Source organism: Paroedura picta, chromosome 11 (assembly GCF_049243985.1).
Source record: "Paroedura picta isolate Pp20150507F chromosome 11, Ppicta_v3.0, whole genome shotgun sequence".
Lineage (NCBI taxonomy): Eukaryota > Metazoa > Chordata > Lepidosauria > Squamata > Gekkonidae > Paroedura > Paroedura picta.
Window position 1 is genome coordinate 63,907,895 of NC_135379.1, and position 21,641 is coordinate 63,929,535.

The following is a 21,641-nucleotide window of genomic DNA, read 5'->3' on the forward strand; positions in this document are numbered from 1 at the left end:
TTTGAAAGGTTAATCCCCGCCCACAGTACACGCCCACAGGTTACCTGCTTATATGCACCTGGGCAGACACGCGGTCGGCCTCTCTTTGTTTGCGTAGCCTACTGCCCGCAGCACAGGTTAACGTTGCAATGGAGAGGATTATTTTTCAATTGTTGGCTCGGGTGATTGCCTTGGTCCAGCGTATCCGCACCAGTGTGCAGCATAGGAGGGCTGCTTCAGAGGAATACCGAGAACGTATTGCCAGAGCGATGACCAGCAGCACAAGACGTTCTCAACGGGCAACCATGGCGGCAAAGAGGCACTGGCAAGCTCTGGCAGAGGTCCGGTTCCCCCCCCGGTTCTGGGCGGACGAAAGATCCTCTGACTGGTGGGAAAATTTTGTGTGGGCTCGCTGGGATGATGACCACTGGATTGCCAACTTTAGAATGTCTAGGGGGACATTTTTTGAACTCGTGGAGGCTCTACGTGGACGCATGGAGAGGCAAGTCACTGGCATGCGGCGCCCCGTGCCAGTGGAAAAAAGGGTGGCGGTCGCATTGTGGTACTTGGCAACCCCTCAGTACTTCCGGACAGTAGCCCAGCAATTCGGACTCGGAGTCACTACGGTTGGCGATATCCTTAAGGAGTTCTGCCTCGCCATGGAGGCGGAATTGTTCAGCAAAGTCGTGTGCCTCGGAGACCGGCTTGGAGCGGTGAGTATCATTCGATCCCCTTTGCCCTTTAAATTTTTTTTCTTGTTTGACAGGTCAGCAACGAAGACGCGATACACCCCACGCTGACATGCCATGGCTTATATTCTTTTCTTTCCCTTATTCCAGAGTATGGACGGGTTTGCCAGGCTCGGATTCCCGCATTGTTTTGCGGCCGTCGATGGAAGCCACATCCCTATCCGTGCCCCCGGGGGAAGCATAAAGGAGTTCGGTAACAGGAAGGACTTTTGTTCTGTTCTCCTGCAAGGAACTGTGGACTTCTCCGGCCGGTTTATCGATGCCGAGGTGGGGTGGAGTGGCAGGAGGCATGATGCCCTTGTTTTCAGGGAATCCAACCTCAGGAAAGCCATGGACGAAGGGGTCTTTGTTCCAGGAAACCCCACCGCCACCATTGAGGGCGTGCGTGTGCCGCCGTTGGTGCTCGGGGACGGAGCCTACCCAATACGACGCTGGCTCATGACTCCCTACAAGCGGCCAAGGACAGACGTGCATAGCCACTACAACCTCACTCACTCCCGGGCAAGGAATGTAGTGGAGCGTGCCTTTGGACGTTTGAAGTCCCGGTTCCGTTGCCTGATGTCCCGACTACACGTGCATATAGACAATGTGACTCCGCTGATCATCGCGTGTGTCATTTTGCACAACATATGCGAGGACAAGGGACATAACATCCCCTTCCCTGTGGATGAACCTGATCCTGTGGTCCTTGAGGACACACAAGACATCCCTGAAGCAAGGAGAAGAAGAATCTATGCAGAGGGGTGCAAGGTTCGGGACGCCATAGCCACCCACATCTACAGAAACAGGAGGCGTGTTTAATTGTTTTTCCCACTCTCTTGTTGTTGAATAAAGTTTAGTGTTCTTTGTTTAACCTTGTCTTGTGCGGTTTGTGTACTTTGCCAGCAAAAAAACGGGGAATCTCTGGTCCAAAAGCACTTTGACAGCCCTAAACGCTAACTCCCACTGAAATTGACACACACAACACGGAAGCGCTGAGCGGGGAAAGTTCGGGGAGGCGGGTAGCCAGGAAGTATTGGCGACCCCTGTCAAACAGGAGGATCAATCCACTTATGTTCCAAGGAATAATTTTATTGGTGGGCTGCTTTGATACATTTAAAATAGGGGTGGTCGATCGGAGCAACGCACGTTCGTTCCCTAACCGTCATTCCGAAGATGCCGAAGCCACGGAAGGGCTCCTTCTGGCAGCGCGCCGAGGCTGAGGCACTTCTGGAGCTGGTGCTCCAATCGAAAAGTGTTGGCCGCCTTATGGCCAGCACCCACTGCCACACCAAGGGTGCTTACCTGGTGTTGGCATCAAAGCTGAGGGAGAGGGGCTATGTCCGGACCTGGGAGCAGGTCCGGACAAAATTTAAGCGAGTGAAGCTGGACTTCCTCAACAGTCTGGAGCAGTGGGGGGGGGGGGTCCCGCAGCCAAGCGGGAGGACGGTCTTTCACGACCAGATGGTTAAAATATGGGAGAAGGCTGGGAAGCCCCCCCTGGAAATGAGGAGGCATATGGGTAAGTATGCCCTCGTTGTTTTGCCCTTAAACATGCATGGCATGACTAGCTGCCTCTTTCCCCTACTGTCCCCAATGAAATTCGAAATAGTATTTATATGCTGTCAACCCCCTCTGACTTAGCCCGCCAGTACTGTGTGGAACCACTTTGGTTATGCGCTTTGACTCTAACTGTGGTGTGTCTACCAGCTGTGTTTCATCTCTGGTTTGTGTGCTTTTAATTATGATTTCTCTTTTTCTTTGCCCAGCCACACAATCACCATCCAAGATGGCAAAAGCACCTGAGCTTGAGGAGGGGGAGGAAGAGGGACCTTCCACCTCAGGACAGGCTGCAGGTGAGAGTTTTATGCCTCTGCGGGAGACCCATGTGTGTGTACCCCCATGGAGCCATATGGGAGCCTGCTGTGATGCTCCCATTTGAAGTGTTATTAAATTCTTTGTTTGATTTCTATAGCAGAAACTATGGAGGCAAGGCTGCGTGCCATGGAGGCAAGGGTGACTGCCTTAGAGGCCGAAGTGGCAGAGCTCAAAGGGGAGTTAGAGCAGCAAAGGCAGCAGAGGGAGGCGGAAGAACGTAGGTTATGTTCCCCACTGCCCAACTCTTCTCACACTGTGGCTAAGGCCACCAATAAGTGTATGCATGTAAACTACAAAAATAGGAAAATATGTGTGGCACTAATGTGTACTTTTTCTCCCTCCCCACACAGTTAAGAAGGAGGACGAAGAGGTCTTCCGGCGCAAAGTTAGGGGGACCGTGGGACGGCTGTGCAGGAGAGTGAGGGCGCTGGAAGGGGCTGGGGAGGGGAGCGGTGGGACCTAAGTTTTTATTTCTTTTTGTGTTTTGGGGTGGGGGGTGTTGGGGGGTTTCCCAGTTACTTTGCCCATTTTTCTATCCCTGTTAAATATTTGAATTTGTTAAAAAAAGTTGGCTTTCTTGGCGGGTGGGGGTGGTGGTGTGGGGGGGTCCAAGTTAAATTCCCTTGTTTTTTTCCCCTGTTGAACTGTTTCTGAAAATAAAATTTTGTTGTAAATTTCCTGAAAAAGACTCCAGTGTGACTCCTTGAACTCGCACACCTTTCACCCCAAACTCCTAAAACACCTTTAACCTTTAAAACACCCTCCAACCTACAACCCACACAACGGTGCCAGAATAGGCACAATCACTAGAGAGGGTACACTGAGACAGAGTCAAAAACATAAACTTTATTGAACAGACAACAGCAAACACAGATAAACAGACAAAATGGCCCAAACTAGGAGGGGGAGAACTTGTCCGCAGGTTTCACGACTCTCTTCCCGAGAACAGTCCTCCTTCTAGTTTGTGTCGCGGCATTCTGAGAGGGGGTGGGTGGGGTGGGTGCTGGAGGTGGTGGGGGGGGTGGGGTGGGTGCTGGAGGTGGTGGGGGGGGTGGGTTGGGTGGGGGGGACGTTCACTATTATCTGAGGAGGGGGGGCCGCCTCCATAACCGCGACCGCCCTCTCCATCAGCCTCCTTATCATTCGAACTTCCTCCACGCTTTCACGTAGCGAGTTGTTCGAATCCCTAAGGATGGCGCGGAATTTTTTGCCCTCCTGGGCCACGAGAGAGAGCATCGCCTGGTCTGCAGCAGCTGCACGCCTGGACTCCTCCTGGCAGTGCTCCAGGATCCTTTCTCCCACACTAGTGAGGACGGAGACGCGCCGCAGCCTGCCGCGTTCCCTGGCCAGCCTCTCCTCAGCCGGGAGAGCGCCCCTGGGTGGTGAGCCAGCTGGCTCGTCGTCTTCAGAAAGGACCTCTGTTGGCATAAAAAAGAGAAAAAGAACTGTTAGTAACAACGAGACAGTCAAAACCCACCCTGGTGCACATGGTGGCCTTTCTTGGTCACATATTGTTAAACCAAGACTCAGAACAATGCCAGGGGAGCACACGGTTATTGTTTGTTTGCCCATGGTGGCCTGTCTTGGTTACATGTTAAACCAAGACTCAGAACAATGCCAGGGGAGCACAAAAATGAAAAGGAAGCACACAGTTATTGCACACAGACATTGTCCTGCAGCCATGGCTCGAAAGGAACAGTTCATGCACGCTCACCATCTTGTATGTGTATCCGCCTGCGCAGGGCAGGAGGTCCAGCCACCCCACGCTCCTCCTCCTCCTGTGTCCCGGGTATGAAATCTGAAAAAAGGGAACAAAGAACATGATTAAGGACCAAAGTGTGGCAAAGCAAGCTTCAAACCCTAAAGCAGCAACGTTGAGGGACTATCTTCTGTCTCTTGGCAGTGCTGCTGCCCTGCACAAACAGAAAAGCACAAAGCAGTTAAACCCCCCCCCCCCTTATTGCAACTGATACTTACCAACATTTGTGGATGCCCCAGAATCACTGTCCTCTGCTACTGCTGCAGGGGACTCTAGGACCACCGTCCCAGGCATCTGTGTCTCTGTGGACAAGAGCAGAAAATAGTGAAAAAGGAGCAAGCATACAACCTGAACCACACAGCAAGCTCCCAAAGAAGTGGCTAGAGCACTGCAGAAGGCCTATGGCTGAGGCATGCAACAAAACTGTTTGGGTTGTTGTTTAAACACAACCGTTTTAAAAAGCCACCCAAAGCAATCCACAAACATCCAAGCATAGCATGCGTTGCAACGAACACAAGGCATACAATGGTGAAAAAGGAGCAAGCACACAACCTGAACCACACATCAAGGTCCCAAAGTAGTGGCTAGAGCGCTGCAGAAGGCCTATGGCTGAGGCATGCTGCAAAACTGTTTGGGTAGTTGTTTAAACACGACCGTTTTAAAAAGCCACCCAAAGCAATCCACATCCTATCATATTATGCGTAGCAACGAACACACGAGAAAACGATCCCCAAACGTCAGAACACACATTTGCTCAATATAAAAACAATAAAATACAAAATAAAAAGAAAATTACTTACCGGAGGCAAGGGGCGTTTGGTCAGGAACCTCCTCCGGCTCCCCAGGAGCGATGGCCATCAGGTCCACCGTGACCAATTCCGCTGGTCGTTGCTGGACGGGGGGTGGAGGCCGAAAGCTGGACGAGGTTCCCTCGCCGGGATCCTCCTCAGCGGGTGGTTCCTCGACCGGGGCAGCCGGCTTCCGAACCACCTTAAGGCTCCTCCCGACGCGCTTCGGCCTGCCGGCTCCTTCCCCGTCTCCGTACAGCTGGCGCTGCTCCTCGAAGTAGGGGCAGGTAACCTTTTCGTTGCCGGAACCCTTATTATGGTTCACGGCACGCATGTACTCTGCCCTCATTGTTTTGGTCTTCGACCGGCATTCAAGGCCGGTCCTGTTGTGGCCCAGGGCACGCATCTTAATGGCCACTTGTTCGAAGACCTCCCTATTCCTGTGGGAGGACTGGAACGCGTCCTGGATTTTCTCCTCCGAGAAAATCCCGATCAGGTCCCTGATCTCCGCGTCCCTCCAAGTTGGGCCACGGCCGGTTGCAGGGACGGACGAGGCTTGAGAAGAGGATTCCATGTTGCTTTCGCTAGTAGCTTAGCAAAATGGTGGTGCGAGGTGCAGGGTGCAACGGATCATATACCTTCCCGCACACAAAGACAAAGGGACTAGCCGGCTCCTGATTGGTAGAGGGCAGTAGGGGACACGCGCATTGGCCACATTAGGTCACATGTCACGTTCAAAACTCCTCGCGCGGGAACAGGATCTGCTCCTAAAGGCCAGATTAGCGCCTTTTGTTTGACTTCTCGCATGCGCTGATTCGTCCACACGCGGGAAGAGCAGTTTGAACATGCAGCGGGAGCCATTTTAGTGAGATGTCCGCCATTACAAAAACGCATGCCGGTGTAAAACCGAGAGCAATTGCAGTGGTACGCGACAGTTCCCCAATAATATTCACCAACCAAAGCAAAAATCAATGACATGTAACTGGCGAACGTTCGTTGGCACGCTCAGCGGACAGTTTTTTAAAATGAACGGCGGACGGCGACTCCGCTTGCCGGAGGTCTAGCCGCCGATGGAAGGGGTTGTCCGCACCCAAGCACAACCACGCACCCGGAACCACACAAAGACCCACTACACATAAACCGCCCCTCTTGAAATCACCTCGAATCATATCTATTGAACCCCAGTAATCTAAACAGGAGCCTGCGAGCGGCGAACGTTCGTTGGCACGCTCAGAGGAAAGTTTTTAAAAATGATCCCCGTACGTTGACTCCGCTAGTACTGGCCTACGGTAGACGGGGTTTTAAGCTATGGGCAAATGTTTGGAACGTGACGGTGTGTGCCACTGTGCTTTTGGAAAACTATTGTGGTGTCCGGGCAGAATTTAAGAAAGTGATCGTGCTTGAAAGCCAGTCGCTGTCTCGTTGCCTCGTAGATCCCCGCTCGCTCGGAGAAAAAAGATGGCGGACAGTTCGCCGGAAGTTAGGAGGAAAGGCTCGGGAGGAGGGACTTTGAAGAAACCGCAACAATGGTAACGCACAAGTCTGTGGCGCTACTGTTGCAGATTGGTTGCAGGAGTGTATCGCTATCCGGAGGGTGAATCCAGTTTTCTGGATTCCCCTAGAAGCGCTACAACGAAGCGCTTTTTGCGGGTCGGTTGCAGGACTGTTGCAGATTGTGTACGACGTCGTGGGTTATGGCAAATTTGTAGCGTTTCCAATTGGCAACCATCCTGCTACTTTGAAGCCGTGCGTAATGGCCCAGAGTTTCTGCATACTGCAAACATTTAGCAACATTGGTCATTGTGCGGAATGGCCCTTAGAGTTCATTTTAATGTTCATGCGGTGTATAGAGGTCGTATGTTTAGAGCGTATAGGGAAAGGAGTATGAGCCCGGCCCAAGAACATCCTGGGACGGACAGTTTAGATGGAATTTTCCTGGATAAAAGACTGCTTTGGACTAGCAGGTTTTGAGTAAGGTCTTGGTTTTCACCAAAAAAGGCTAAGCTTTGCTCCTATTTGGGCAAACATAAACTAACTTTCTTACTGAAGTCTGTTTCTGAAATTTATTTGGCCTTACAAATATGCACTTTAATTACCCAGGAACATTGTAAACTAATAGGGATCTCAAGAGATAAATCTCGGCCATGGCTAGATTTTTAAAACAACCCCCTCCCCCTTAAAGTATCATTTGCAATGCATTGTGTTACTCAGAATGCATGAATAAAGTGTTCTGTATCATTATGTGGCATTTGGTCACTAGAATTGGTCTTGTTTTGTTTTGTTTATATTCATGAAATGAATAAAATGGCCATGTACAATATTGTTAACGAACAGCAAAATGACTCATTTCATTCTTTGGGGGAAATTATATTACCTGTGATGCCTATCTGCAAAGAATACATGTCACAAAGATGGAGCCAGTCATGCCATTTCCTCGGCTGTAGAAGCCTTGACTCGGGTTGTCAAAACCTTTGGAGTTTCATTTGAGCTCGTGGAACAGTGGCCTGCCAGTTCTGCATCAAGGATTATTGCAGCTGGCAGGAATCATCCCCATTCATCTCATTTGCAATAAACCCTTCATCATCTCCTGACATCTGGAGAGAACATTTTAATCATTTTACTGACTTCACCTGGAATCCTGATCTTCTGCAGCTATTCAAAGAAAGGCTCACCTTTGGAATACTGAAACCCTGATGCCAGAACAAGATAAGTTTTCATCTTTTTTGTGGCAAAATCATCGCTTTGGTTAAAGTAGATGTTAGTGTTCTAAGTAACACATCTGTAATAGGGGCTCTTTTAATCAGAGTTAGAAAGGATAGGAGTGTATCCATCCAGCATCACCAAGAATTAAGCCAGCCTTTCCCCACCTTTTTACCATGGAGAAACCCCTGAAATATTCTTCAGGAAATTCAAGCGATGGTGACAGATGTGAGAGAGGTCCCTGTTCCAATCCACCCACCAAGCCTTGAACTATCCCGGTGGCCACAGGGACAAAAATACAGGCCATGGTCCCTCCCTGCCCATCACTGGCCATATTGGGAAGGGGCAGGTTAATCTGCCCAAATAAGGAGAAAACCCTGGGTAAATTTTTAAATCTTTAAAAAATATAGTTAACAATTAAATCCCTCCCAATGGGTGTAACCCCTCTAGGTCTCTGGCATAACTCTAGGCAACTGAATCAAAGTTTCGGCAATTCCATTTCAGTCTAGATCAGGGGTAGTCAAACTGCGGCCCTCCAGATGTCCATGGACTACAATTCCCAGGAGCCCCCTGCCAGCATTCGCTGGCAGGGGGCTCCTGGGAATTGTAGTCCATGGACATCTGGAGGGCCGCAGTTTGAACACCCCTGGTCTAGATAGATCATTTGGTTCTTTGACAAGGGACTTTCCCATAATGGATTTCCAGTTTTTGCACGCCAGATCTCTGGTGGCTGCCTTAGCAGACAGGTGCCTTTCTCCAGAAAGATGCATAAAAACCTACGCTTATTATCATGCAAATGCGGGCGAAATGCTCTGACACAGATTCTCCAAAGGTTTAATCAAATAGCATTTCACAGAAATCATAGGCTAGTCATAGCTCTCTCTCCCTCTAGAAAAGGGTGATTAAAAATCCATCAAATGTATGCATCATTCCAATGGCAAAGGAAATGTTATTGGGCCTTTTGGTATCTTAACAGAAATCAATTAACAAGCATAACGTATTTTTAAAATTTAATCTTTTATAGATTTCTGGACCCAAAGGCAAAATAATAATTACTATTGCCATCATCTCTCACAGTTCTTAGTTTATAGAGCTGGAGAGACATCCAGGGATTTCTCAGCCATGCTTTTACATGCGTATGTGTGTGAGTGTGTTCAGTGCCATCGAGTCACATCTGATTTAGGGTGACCCGGCTGGGGTCTCGAGTGGTTATATACAAATAGACTGTTGGTGTGTTGAGGGTTAATAGCTCAGAGGGCTGATCCTGGGCAGGAAACCAGGGAAAAAATAAAGCTGCTTTGATTCTACTGGCTGTTGGGTGTATGGAGTTGTGAATGAGTTCGCGTTGGCTGTCTGCATCATCTGTCATATGGGATGGCACCCCAGGGGCAGAGAGAAGAATAGGATCCTTTGAACCCCAGCAAGTAGGAGAGCTATATGGCACGTTTTGGATTTTACGTGGCTGCAAACGGCATAGTCCACACTGCAATAAATCAGGTGGTACGGCTGAGCATCTACTTTTCCTGGCAGCCACAGTGTGTTTGGAGAAAGTGGGTGGGGCTAAGTGGGTCTTTTATGCTGTAAGACTTCAAGGGCCATTAGAGATCTAATTGGTAGAGTTTTGGGAGCAGCTGTCACCGCCACACAAAGATCTTCACTGTATGACTAAAATAAGCTGAGGGTAGTAGGAAACGAAATATTTTCAAACAATATAATCCTTTTAAAATGCATCCTGGCAAACAGAACTTCTGCCTGAAACGCTGAAGTGTTACTATGATGCATGACCTCACTTCTCTAGGTTATGCGGTTGGCTCCACCCCTTTTGGCAGCCATGTTGCAGTTGGCTCCACCTGTTGTGGCCGTGTCCACCACTGAGTCACACTTCCAAAGGTGTCCTTGGGCTCAAAAAGGTTGGGCTTGCCTGTGCTAGACTGCCCCTAGTTTACTGTGTCGAAAGTTGGCATCCGTAATATAAAAACCTACATTTGCTCAGGGCTCTTTGTATCATTTTACACTGTCTTTTGAACTACTGTGAGCAGAAGTTGAATGAGAATTGGTTTGGAAGGCTCCATTGCTAGTTATGGTTTCCAAAAGACTCCGGCAGCAAACTGGGCTTCTTAATTGGATGTAATCATGAAATTCTGTCGGTTTATTTGCTGAGTCATGAGTCTCCCTGACCTTCTTGCAAGGTGGGAATAGCTGGGTCATGTTTTCACAAGGGTAAGCTATTTCGGAACACTCCTATTTGCCAGACAGAAGTAAGCTTTCCCTTAATAGCAAGCAGGTACTCGTGGACAACCTTGTTATTCTTCAGCCGATCTCTTTTTGACGATGGGTGGAAGAAGTCGCCATCTATTAACTTCATTGTTCCTGGATGTCGAAAGCTGCTGTCAGATAGCAAGATCTTGTCCTTTAATATCATTTTGAAATTATCTGTGAAAAACAATGAGCACCTGTTTGCCTGTTTATTATCAACGGGATACCCGTTTGTTGGGGCTGTCCTGGAGGCATCTGCAGTAAGTCCATCCACTGTAAGCCTATCGCTGCTCAAGTTGTTTATTTACAGAACAAATATTGAGTCTGCTGGAACCTTGAAGACCAATCAAGTTCAATTCAGCGTGCGCACAAAAGCTTCTGCCCAGAATTAAACTCAGTTGGTCTTCAAGGTGCCGCTGGACTCAAGCTTATTTCTGTTGTTTCAGGCCAACCCAGCTACCCACCTGAATCCATAACAGGATCCTCTTTAGAGTATGAGGTCTACAAGAGAAAAGACCACAAGTCCTGATCATTATTCCAAGTAGGTTTGTGAAACCATCTTGCGCTATGCTGCCTTCCTACCTGTGTAAGTTTCTAGTGTGGTAGCTTTAAATAAATACTTTTAATGCTTTAAATAAATAAGTAATGTTAATCTAGGAATACTTCACGGTATTTGGGGTTTAAATAAAGCATTGGTCAGCCTCCATGTTACTGAAGAGTGCATTCTGCTAAGAATCATGAACGTTCTTTTATGTCTTTTTGGAAATGTCCACAGAAATGATGTGGGCTGTGAATCAAAAGCATCGCTGATTGTCCACTAATCAGTTTTGGTGGGATGGCACAAATTGTTCACTGATCTGTCACCAGGCCAGTCTTCCATTCCTGCCTTCTCCCAGTTGCTGTCCCGGTTTCCCTCATTCCTCATGATCTTTTTTTTAAAGTTTACTCAAATTAAAGTGCTATCTCTGGCCAATTAGTTGTGCTGTTATTCCACCATTCTGGCAGGAGGTCCAGCTGTCAGCCAAGATAATTTAGCTCTAATGCACAGGGCATCTTTGGGTGCTTCAATAGTCAAATCAGGTTGGAGTGCTACAATATATTTTGGCCTGCCAAAGGAGGAAGGGAAAGAGACCGTGAGGAAAGATAATCATGAGCTGTCCATGGGTGCTGCTGAGTCTACCTGCACAAAAGCAGCTTTAACAACACTTTCGGGAGGTGGGGGGGAAGGTAAAATAAGTGCTTTAAGTGCTTTGCACACATTATCCCAGGGATTTTTTATAGCCGCCCTGCTGGGATTTCTGCCACAGTAGAAAGAAGGATAACATCAAGAAAACAAAGAACAAAGATCATGGCATCCGGCCCTCTCAATTCCTGGCAAATAGATGGGGAAGAAATGGAGGTAGTGACAGATTTTATTTTCCTGGGCTCCAAGATCACTGCAGATGGGGACTGCAGCAAAGAAATTAAAAGACACTTGCTCCTGGGGAGGAAATCTATGGCAAATCTAGACTGCATCCTAAAAAGCAGAGACATCACCCTGCCAACAAAAGTGCATCTAGTCAAGGCTATGGTCTTCCCAGTTGCAATGTATGGCTGTGAAAGTTGGACCATTAGGAAGGCCGAGCGTCAAAGAATTGAGGCTTCTGAACTCTGGTGCTGGAGAAGACTCTTGCGAGTCCCTTGGACTGCAAGGCGAACAAACCGGTCAGTCCTAGAGGAGATCAGCCCTGACTGCTCTTTAGAAGGCCAGATCCTGAAGATGAAACTCAAATACTTTGGCCACCTCATGAGAAGGGAGGACTCCCTGGAGAAGAGCCTAATGCTGGGAGCGATTGAGGGCAAAAGAAGAAGGGGACGACAGAGAATGTGGTGGCTGGATGGAGTCACTGAAGCAGTCGGTGCAAACTTAAATGGACTCTGGGGAATGGTAGAGGACAGGAAGGCCTGGAGGATCATTGTCCAGGGGGTTGCGATGGGTCGGACACGACTTTGCACCTAACAACAACAACAAGAAAGAAGGATGAGGGGGACTAATTAACGGTCCATGTGGATTCATGGCAGGCCTCAAATGCTGAACCAGAGACTGAGTTTATGCCTTCCACCAGGCAATATTAGCAGTTTAACGACCCAGAATGCTGCAAGTTGAGGACAGAGGCCCAGAGGAGGGGCATGGGGAGAAATGTTTTAAATCCCATGGCAGGAAGATTTAGAGATTCAGGGAAGTTTTCACATTTTACATGAAGGCAGAGCACCGGTTACAAATAAAGAGTGATTGTTTGGCAGATCGGAAGTTGATGTAGACCACACTAAATTCTCATGTTATTTCTTGCACACACTGAGAAAAGTAGCTGATCCCAATGACTTGTTTATCTTCCTAGTCGACATTTCACCTGACCAGACCCTCCTAGCAAGTGCCAGTGTCCTTTCAGGCAAAAAGTTACAAGCCAGCTCTCGGTTTTCAAGGGCCGGATTGTGCATCAAGGAGCTGGAGGGCAGATAGCCGCTGTATAAATTCCAACATAGGTCAGGGTGGCCAAAGTGGGGTTGGGAAATTCCTGGAGGGTGGGGCTTGGGGAGGTCATGGTTTTGGGAGGGGAGGGATCTCAGGGGAGATAATGCCATTAAGGCCCCCCCCCAGGGGACTAGATCTCTAGTCTGCTGTCATTCTGAGAGTTCTCTGGACCCCACCTGGAAGTTCAAAAGGCAGAAACAAACAGAAGTCACCGAGGTGAGCCATCCAAAACAAGGGAAAGGGAGATTCAGATTTGTTATGCAGACATTTAGATCTCTTGTCAGCCAGTAAGGCTTGAATCTCCAAGAAGACCTGCTGAGATCATTAGCACATTTGAGGGACCTATAGAAGAAGAAGAAGAGCTGGTTCTTAGATGCCGCTTTTCTCTACCCGAAGGAGTCTCCAAACGGTTTACAGTTGCCTTCCCTTTCCTCTCCCCACAACAGACACCCTGTGAGGGAGGGGAGGCTGAGAGAGCCCTGAGATTACTGAAGAAGAAGAGTTGTTTTTTATTTGCTGCTTTTCTCTACCCAAAGGAGGCTCAAAGTAGCTTACATTCACCTTCCCTTTCCTCTCCCCACAACAGACACCCTGTGAGGTGGGCAAGGCTGAGAGAGTCCCGATATTACTGCTTGGTCAGAACAACTTTATCAGTGCCGTGATGAGCCCAAGGTCACCCAGCTGGCTGCATGTGGGGAAGTGCAGAATCGAACCTGGCATGCCAGATTAGAAGTCCACACTCCTAACCACTACACCAATATGGCTCTATGTCCACACAGAGGCTTGATCCTACAGGAATATGATACTCTACTGAAGATAATTGATAAAGCCAAGCCCATCTTATCTAGCCCCAGCACCACTTTATTAACAGAGATCACGCATGAACATGTTTTACTACGTCGTCATTTTACCATGTGGTAATTTGTTGGCTATGATGCCACTTGCTGGCTTTGTGATATATTTATTTTATTTACTTACTTTATTATTTATTACATTTGTTTACCGCCCTCCTCCGAGGCTCAGTTATTGTAATGTAATTGGTTATGTGCTCAATATGTATCAGTTTTATAGGAGACATTCTTGGAGACAACACCATGGCATTAAAAGGAATTGTGTTTGTATTTAAAGGTTTTGCATTTAATAATGTAGCTCCGTCCTTCCATGGATATTTGTAAACTTAAGGTAAGAACTACTGTATGCCTGCATCTCTCAGTGGAAGTTACCAACTGTGTGAACCAAGCACAACAGACTTGGACTTCATTGGCCATCCCCAATTGAAAAGGGATTTTATGGCTGAGAAGAAGGCATGGAAAAGAGCAAAGGGTTGGAGCTCTTTCATGACACAAAGAGCCTAAAAACACCAGCCTTTTTCACCCCTTTGACTGTGGAGGAGCTCCTGAAATATTTTTTAGGCTTTGAGAAGTCCCAGAACTGAGTCAGGAGTGATGTCAGCTGGTCACGAAACGGAGAAAGGAGGCAATTTGAGGCAGGAGTAGGCATCCAGGCTCCGCCCCCTTTCCCAGGTGAGGGGACCATGCAAGAGCACCACCTGCAGGTCTGTGGAAGTAGTCAGTTCCCTGCTTTCAAGGCAATGACAGGAATAGCTTGAGGCTGAGTCCATTAAGGCAGGATAAAGCGGAAAGGCAGGGGAGCCCCTGGGGAGGATCCATGGAGTCCTGGTTGGGGAACCCTGCTTTATATCCTTCTGACCGGTCCAGCAGAACCAGTGTGGTGTCGTGGTTAATCTGGAGAATTGGGTGCCATTCCCCATTCTTCCTCCATATGAAGCCTCCTGGGTGACCCTGGGCCAATCACAGTTCCCTCTGAACTCTCCCAGCCTCACTTCTCATAGAGGCAAGAGGAAGGTGATTGTTAGCTGTTTTGAGTCTCTTTAAGGTAGAGGAAAGTGGGGTGTACAAGCCTGCCCTCCTTCTTCTCTTCCTCTGTTGGAGACGCTGTGCTAGGAGGTCCTTCATGGTGTCTTTCAACAGCAACCAATCCCACCTCATCCCTCCGGCATTTCTGTCCCCTACCTGAGACGAATAGCAACTACCTTGCTGGTTATGATGGGGAAGGTAAGTCTTGACAAATGATGGGAAAACTGGAGCCTTTCTTCTCCCCTGACGAGTGAAGAACACAAACTGACAGCCAAAGGAGAAATCCATTCTGCTCTCTCTTCAGAATGGATGAACCTGTCAGCAATCTCCTTGGCCAGATAAGAATTACCAATAAGCCTCAACACAGAGCCTGCTAAAGTTTAATAAAAGGCCTAATAACACAGGGGAAGGGCGGACGCCAGTCTGATCTATTGGAAAGTACTCCAAGAAGTCACGGCTTTCATAGAGGTGTGTCAAATTAAGAATGCTTTCAGTAGTTAAACCTGGTACTCCCCCACATGCAGCCAGCTGGGAGACCTTGGGCTCGCCACAGCACTGATAAAACTGTTCTGACCGAGCAGTGATATAAGGGCTCTCTCAGCCTTTCCTCCCTCACAGGGTGTCTGTTTTGGGGAGGGGAAAGGGAAGGTGACTGTAAGCCACTATGAGACACCTTTGGGTAGAGAAAAGCGGCATATAAGAACCAACCCTTCTGCTGCTGCTTCTAAGCCAAATACGGATTAGAGAATCTTTCCCAGCTACCAGTCCAGCTGGCCCAAAGAAAAGCCAAATTTTCCTGGCTATTATCCAGCACATTAGAATCATGGAATCATAGAATCATAGAATCATAGAGTTGGAAGGGGCCATACAGGCCATCTAGTCCAACCCCCTGCTCAACGCAGGATCAGCCCTAAGCATCCTAAAGCATCCAAGAAAAGTGTGTATCCAACCTTTGCTTGAAGACTGCCAGTGAGGGGGAGCTCACCACCTCCTTAGGCAGCCTATTCCACTGCTGAACTACTCTGACTGTGAAAATTTTTTTCCTGATATCTAGCCTATATCGTTGTACTTGAAGTTTAAACCCATTACTGCGTGTCCTCTCCTCTGCAGCCAACAGGAACAGCATCCTGCCCTCCTCCAAGTGACAACCTTTCAAATACTTAAAGAGGGCTATCATGTCCCCTCTCAACCTCCTTTTCTCCAGGCTGAACATTCCCAAGTCCCTCAACCTATCTTCATAGGGCTTGGTCCCTTGGCCCCAGATCATCCTCGTTGCTCTCCTCTGTACCCTTTCAATTTTATCTACGTCCTTCTTGAAGTGAGGCCTCCAGAACTGCACACAGTACTCCAGGTGTGGTCTGACCAGTGCCGTATACAATGGGACTATGACATCTTGTGACATTCAGTTGTACAGATCAGCTGGGGCCATATGAGCAGAGAGGTTCTGTGCCCCAGGTGATCCTCCAAGGTCTGTGTTCTGTGGCAAGCAGATCCTGGGGATGACATCCAAATGTCTAGAAGCCATTTTAACCAAACAGCTTGGTGAGTCTGTCTTGTCAGCTGTTAGGTTTAAATGGCTGTGAGCCATTTAAACCATCTGTTCCCCCCCCCTCCACTTTGAAGCAGTAGGGAGCAAAATCGAGCCATCCAAGCCTGTGCAGAGAGAGCTCTTGCTGCAGGATCAGATGTTTGATGGGTTCTCCTGCACAGCTTCGTTCAAACTGGTCTACCCAGCAGAGCCCCAGCTGAGCTGTGGCTTGGCTGTTTTCAGCAGCTTTACTGTCGCATATTATTTTTTTGACTGTTTTGGTTCAGGTCTATTGGACACCCCCTCCCCAAATACCAGATTTCCAAAAAATCCTGGATCTGAATACTATACCAGTATTTGGATCCGCCTTTTTCCTGAATGTTTTCAATAGACCTAAGCTGAAAAATACCAGAGGGGGGGAGGAAAATTCCACACCCCTAAATCAGATCTCAACAAGAGAGCATCTTGTGGCGCAGAGTGGTAAGGCAGCAGACATGCAGTCTGAAAGCTCTGACCATGAGGCTGGGAGTTTGATCCCAGCAGCCGGCTCAAGGTTGACTCAGCCTTCCATCCTACCGAGGTCGGTAAAATGAGGACCCAGCTTGCTGGGGGGGTAAATGGAAATGACTGGGGAAGGCACTGGCAAACCACCCCGTATTGAGTCTGCCAAGAAAACGCTGGAGGGCGTCACCCCAAGGGTCAGACATGACTCGGTGCTGGCACAGGGGATGCCTTTACCTTTATCAACTCTGTTTTGTTTCCAAGATCTGATGAGATCCACTCCACACACCCCAGGTGGCTTATAAGTAAAAGGGTTCTTAAAAACAGAATAAAAACAATATAAATAAAGCAGCAATAAAACTACGGCATAAATAACTCTCCATCTTCTCCCGTGCAAGGTCCATCTTGTTTGGGCCGGTGGTGCTACCCAAGGTCACTGTCAAACGTGACTCAGGATTTCTGCTGCCTCTCCTGAGGTCGGAGACCTCAGACGGAGCTGGGCGGGGGAGGGGCGGGGGGGGAGGGGGGATCGCGAAGAGGCGGCTACAAGAGGCAACTAGGCGGAGCGCTAGAGAAGCATTGAGGGCGGCAGCAGTCCTTGGGCCCCTCCTTCAGGAGGGAATGTGGGGGGCACCCAAGCCCACTTCCCTGGAGGGGAGATTATCACAACCCCCCCCCCCCCCCGGGATCCAACTCCTCCTGTGCATCTCCTGGGCCGGCCAAGCCAGACGGCCAGGGGCTCTCTCCCCAGCTGGCTCCATGGCCGTTTTCTTCCCACTCTTCCTAGGGCTGCCACGGCTCCTGCTCTCTCTGTGCTCAAGAAGAGCCAGCGAAACCCCCACGCCGCCAGGCTGCCCCCTGCCAGGGCACTGCAGGGTGAGGCCGCACCCGCAGTCGACCATGAGGGCCCTGCAGAGGGGGGAGACCCAACTGACTGCAACAAGATTCCCTCCTTCTCAGCTGTGTTCTCCCAGCCACCCTAGATGTCAGTCGCATGCGGCCAGTCTAAGCTACCTGGCAGGGTTGTTGTGAGGATCAAATGGAAGAGAGGGGGAGGACGGGATGTAACCAGCGGTGAGGCCCCATCAACGGGGATCAATCAAAAGTCCACTCTCCAGAACCGCCCTTTCCTCCAGAGGAACAGATGAGCGGCAATTCTGGGCGATCTCCGGGCACGCCGGGAGGATGGCAAGCCATTCCCACGGGCGGCCAGCTGGCCGGGCGGGCAGCTGCAGGCTGGGGATAGCTGGAGGGCATCTGAGGGGCGGGGCAGGGCGCCCATGGGGACCGATGTCTCGGCGCCCGCCTGGCTGAGCGGCCGGGGAAGGGGTCCCGGGGGGTTGGCAACGCCTGGGAAAGCGTCTCTCGCCGAGCGCGCCGCGGCACTTTCGCCTGGGGGCGCCTGCAGTTCCCCGGCCCGCCGAGGGGAGGCGGCCGCAGCCCAGCCCAGCCCAGCCCAGCCCTCCCCAACGAGGCGCCCCGCCGGCCGCCCGGCCTCGCCCAGGAGCCGCCGCCGCCGCCGCCGCGCGGGAGGAGCCAGCCGAGGAAGGAAGGAGGGCGGGAGGGAGGGAGGGAGGGAGCGCGCCCGCTGAGCCTGCCCGCCTGTGCCTGCCCGCCTGCCTGCTGCCTGCCTGCCTACTGCCTGCTGCCTGCTGCCTGCGGAGTGCCATCGCGGGCTGGGCGGCAGCAGCGACACGAGCCGGAGCCACCGAGCGCCCTCCGCCCGGGCGGGCATGCCACCCCGCCGGCCCCGCCAGCCCCGCCAGCCCCAGCGCTCCGCCCGGCCGGTGAGTGGCCCGCGGCCCGGGAGATGGGGGCACAGGTGCGCGCGGGCACCGCTCCCTCCAGGCGGCCGAGGAAAGGCTGCTCCGCCCCGGCCCTGCCCCCGGCCCGGGACCCCCACGCCCCCCTCGCCGTCCCCGTCCCCGTCCGGCCCGGGCAAAGCGCGGCAGGGAGACGGCGACACCTGCGCCTCGAGGCGCCTGCCTCCCTGCGAAAGTTGCCGGGGGAGAGGAGGCATGCCATCCTCCAGGCGCCACCTGGGGATCGCCCGGAATCGCAGCCCCCCCCCAGAGACCGCCCCCCCCGGAGAGAATGGCGGCTTGGGAGGGAGGAATTCGGTAGCATTGTGCCCCCCCCGGGGCCCCGGGCCCCGTCCTTGCCAGGCTCCACCCCCAGAACTCCACCCCCTTCCTGGAGCTGGCAACCTTCCCCGCAGCCCTCTCCCCAGTTGGGGGGTGGGGGTGGGGTGGCTGCCCTACTTGTTTGGTTTCCGCGGAAGAGGCGATGGGTGGGGGGGGGCTGCCCCCTCCCGGAAAAGTTTATTTGAAATGAAAACGGAGCGCCCAGCTGTGCTTTCCTTGGAGTTGAGAGGATGGGATCGAGGCCCTGGGTCGGAGGGGGGGGGGGCTTCCCACTGGCTCCCTCCCCGTCTCCCCTAAAGGCCTGCCCGGGAGAAGGAGGGGGGCCTTCATCGGCGTGCGACTGGACCTCTTGGGGCTGCAAAAGTTTGGGCCAGCTCAGCTGCCCGCTTGAACTTTGCCGGGAGTCGGAGCTGGCCGTGCGATTCTGGTCCAGGGCTGGACCCGGGACGGGTTGATGCGGCTACCCAAGTGCAAGTCCCAAATCCTCCATGCGCAAACCTTCCCTGCCGAAGTCAGAGTTGTCTTTCTCTCTCTCTCCGGGGGTCCTTGCAGGATCGGGGTGGGGGCTGCCAGTGGCTGCCGTCCCTCGCTTCCCGGCCAGCTCTGCTTTGGATCATCCCCCTTCCTTCCTGCCCGACCCCCCCACCTCCTGGACGCCGGGCACAGCTCTTGTCACACGCTTTGTCGGGGTGATTTGTGAGTGATCGCAGTCGCTCTCGCTGGCCCTGTGTGCAGGAATAGCCGCTATGCCCGTGAACGCACCACCAGGATAATCCTCAAAAGTTGTGCCGCTGTTTATGGGCCACGTGAAAATCTGTGGGCTTCAGCTTTAGGAGGGAAATTGTGCTTATATGGCCATGTGACAAGTCTGCCTTTGAGATTAACGCCCGTTTCAGTCTTTTCCTAGCACCCGTCTGGGTATCCTGCTTCTTTGAAATAGACGGGCGGGGGAGGGGGGTGCTTGGGTGGGCTTCTTGATAAGTGGCTGTTCTGGGGCTGCTTTTCTTTCTGCTCCAAGGGTTGATCTTCCCCCTTTCCCCTGTGCAGAATTGGCTCCGCTTCTTAAAAATCTCAGGAGATGAAAGCATTTGTTGGCAGCACCCTGTGGGTCTAGGAGGGAGGCAGGGAGCCAGATCACACCCCTTGTGGGTGGCAGCGGGCAGACCTACCCCCACGGCTGCAGAATCCTGACCAGGGTGGACTCTTTTCAACCCCATTGGATTAGGCAGGGGGGGGGGTGGGGGGAAGTGGCTGGTCACAACCTTACAGAGAGAGCCATGACTTAGTGCTCTGTGAGGAAGGCTTTGTGGACATAGTATTTGCAGACAGATGGGGCAGGTCGAGGGAACGGCCGCACTGTTCTCAGTCCTCCCCAGTACACCTTGAAGGCTACCTGCCAAATAAGTGACGTGTGAACCCTGGTCCCTTCCTGTGCTTGAGATGGAAGCGCTGAATAAAGACATGACAGAAGTCCGTGTGGATAAATAAATGGCTTTGTGAGGTAGTAAGTTTCCGTGGCCGATCCGTGTGGCAACACATGCAGGTAGGTCAGAATGAGGCCATCTGCTCCCGAATTCAGGTTGTCAGCTGGGCCATTTTATGCAGTTTTGCTCTTAGTCATGTAAAAGTTCCCTTGACGTAGGAGCTGAAGACTTTCATTTCTGTTTTCAGGGAAGATAACATTGGTGTAAGCTTCCTGGGGTGGAGAGCCATGCTCAAGGGAAAGGATGCTCAGAATGCTTCGTGGGGAGCTTTTTCACAGAAAACACAGTCAAATATCCCACTGGGCCACAGCAAGCTCCTTGTGTGAGCTCAGCCTGATATTTTAGAGCCGAGTCAGGTAGCCCTTTACAGAACAAGATGATTTTGCGGGTATAATTGTGGGAGATTCCAAGCCCCCATAGTCAGAAGCCTTCGTCAGCTCATGGACCGGAATCTAGCAGTTCTGCCAACCGGCACGGCTGCCCCCTGAAGCAAACTAGATCTTTGGCATACGTTGACCATTTATGCACTGGGGACTTCACTGCCCCAGCTCCCGTGCAGGAGCACACATTGGGGGTGGATGAGGTATACTGGGCCAAATGCTCCCCCGTGTGGGTGCAGGAAGAGGTGGGGCAACCTGCCACAACTAAAACTCCAGCCTGCATCCTGGCATGAAACCTCCAGTGCGTAAACGGTCATTGGGGGTTGATACGTAAAGTAGGCTCATGGTAAAATGAATGGCACTCCAGTTTAACTGGAAGACTGGGTGTCGCTCCTTAGTTTGGAAGACACAGTCCTTTTACAGTAAGCAGACAGGGTGGCGATCGAACACCTGCCTTGCGGGGAGCCTGCCTCGTGCTCAGTCCTCGGCATCTTCAGCTAACAGGCTCAAGTAGGCTGACCTCAACTCTCGTGGAGTGTGGCTGCGAATCTGAGTAGACCAGGGTCCTCATTTGGGGTAAGGCAGCTGTAAAATGGTTCCTTGTGAGTAAAATGGTGTCAAAGCATCCTCGCAGGGGGGGTTTCCAGGTGAGACATTCAGAGGTGCTTTGCGATCCTGAGCTTCCTTGGTTGTCTGCCATCCAAGCATTGGCCTGGGCTGGCCTTGCTTAGCTCCTGAGACCTGATGAGGCTGGGTTTGCCCGGGTTGTCCAGGTCAAGGCAAGAGACGCTCAAAAGAGGTGGTTCCCCATGGCCCGCCTCCGTGTGGCAACCCTGGGCCTCCTTGGTGGTCTCCCTTCCAAGTAATAACTCAGGCCAGGCCTGCTTAGCGTCTGAGATCTGACAAGAACAGGCGTGCCTGGACCATCCAGGTCGGGGCTTGAACACTATTCAAGTAAGATACCACACTGATGATGATGATGCTATCCGTTCAGTCATGTCCGACCCTCGGTGATTCTATAGGAAAGTTTTCGCTATACGTTTCTGCCTCTGACTGCTCCTTTTAGTTGGTTCACGGTCATCCCTGTATCGGCTTTGATTGTGTCGAGCCAGCAGATCCTTTGGTGA

General features: G+C 51.2%; 2 protein-coding genes across 8 annotated transcripts in view; one reads left to right on the forward strand and one right to left on the reverse strand.

Annotated features, from left to right (window-relative positions):
* Positions 1-3,712: 3,712 nt before the first annotated feature.
* On the reverse strand, positions 3,713-7,343 carry LOC143820176 (uncharacterized). Its single transcript, XM_077302643.1, has 5 exons — positions 5,145-7,343; positions 4,563-4,646; positions 4,300-4,383; positions 3,752-4,003; positions 3,713-3,720 (listed from the first exon to the last, which is right to left on the reverse strand). Exons 1-5 carry the CDS (start codon positions 5,704-5,706, stop codon positions 3,713-3,715), a joined length of 990 nt encoding a protein of 329 aa, XP_077158758.1. The 5' UTR covers positions 5,707-7,343.
* Positions 7,344-18,099: 10,756 nt separating this feature from the next.
* Positions 18,100-21,641, forward strand: part of LOC143820654 (poly(rC)-binding protein 3-like) — a 254,865-nt gene continuing 251,323 nt past the window's right edge. For 5 of the 7 annotated variants that reach the window (XR_013225439.1, XR_013225441.1, XR_013225438.1 and 2 more), the window contains exon 1: positions 18,100-18,293. The gene's annotated coding sequence lies outside the window, so the exon portion shown is untranslated. The remainder of the gene's footprint in view (positions 18,294-21,641) is intronic. The other 2 variants (XM_077303716.1, XM_077303718.1) reach the window with 2 other exon arrangements.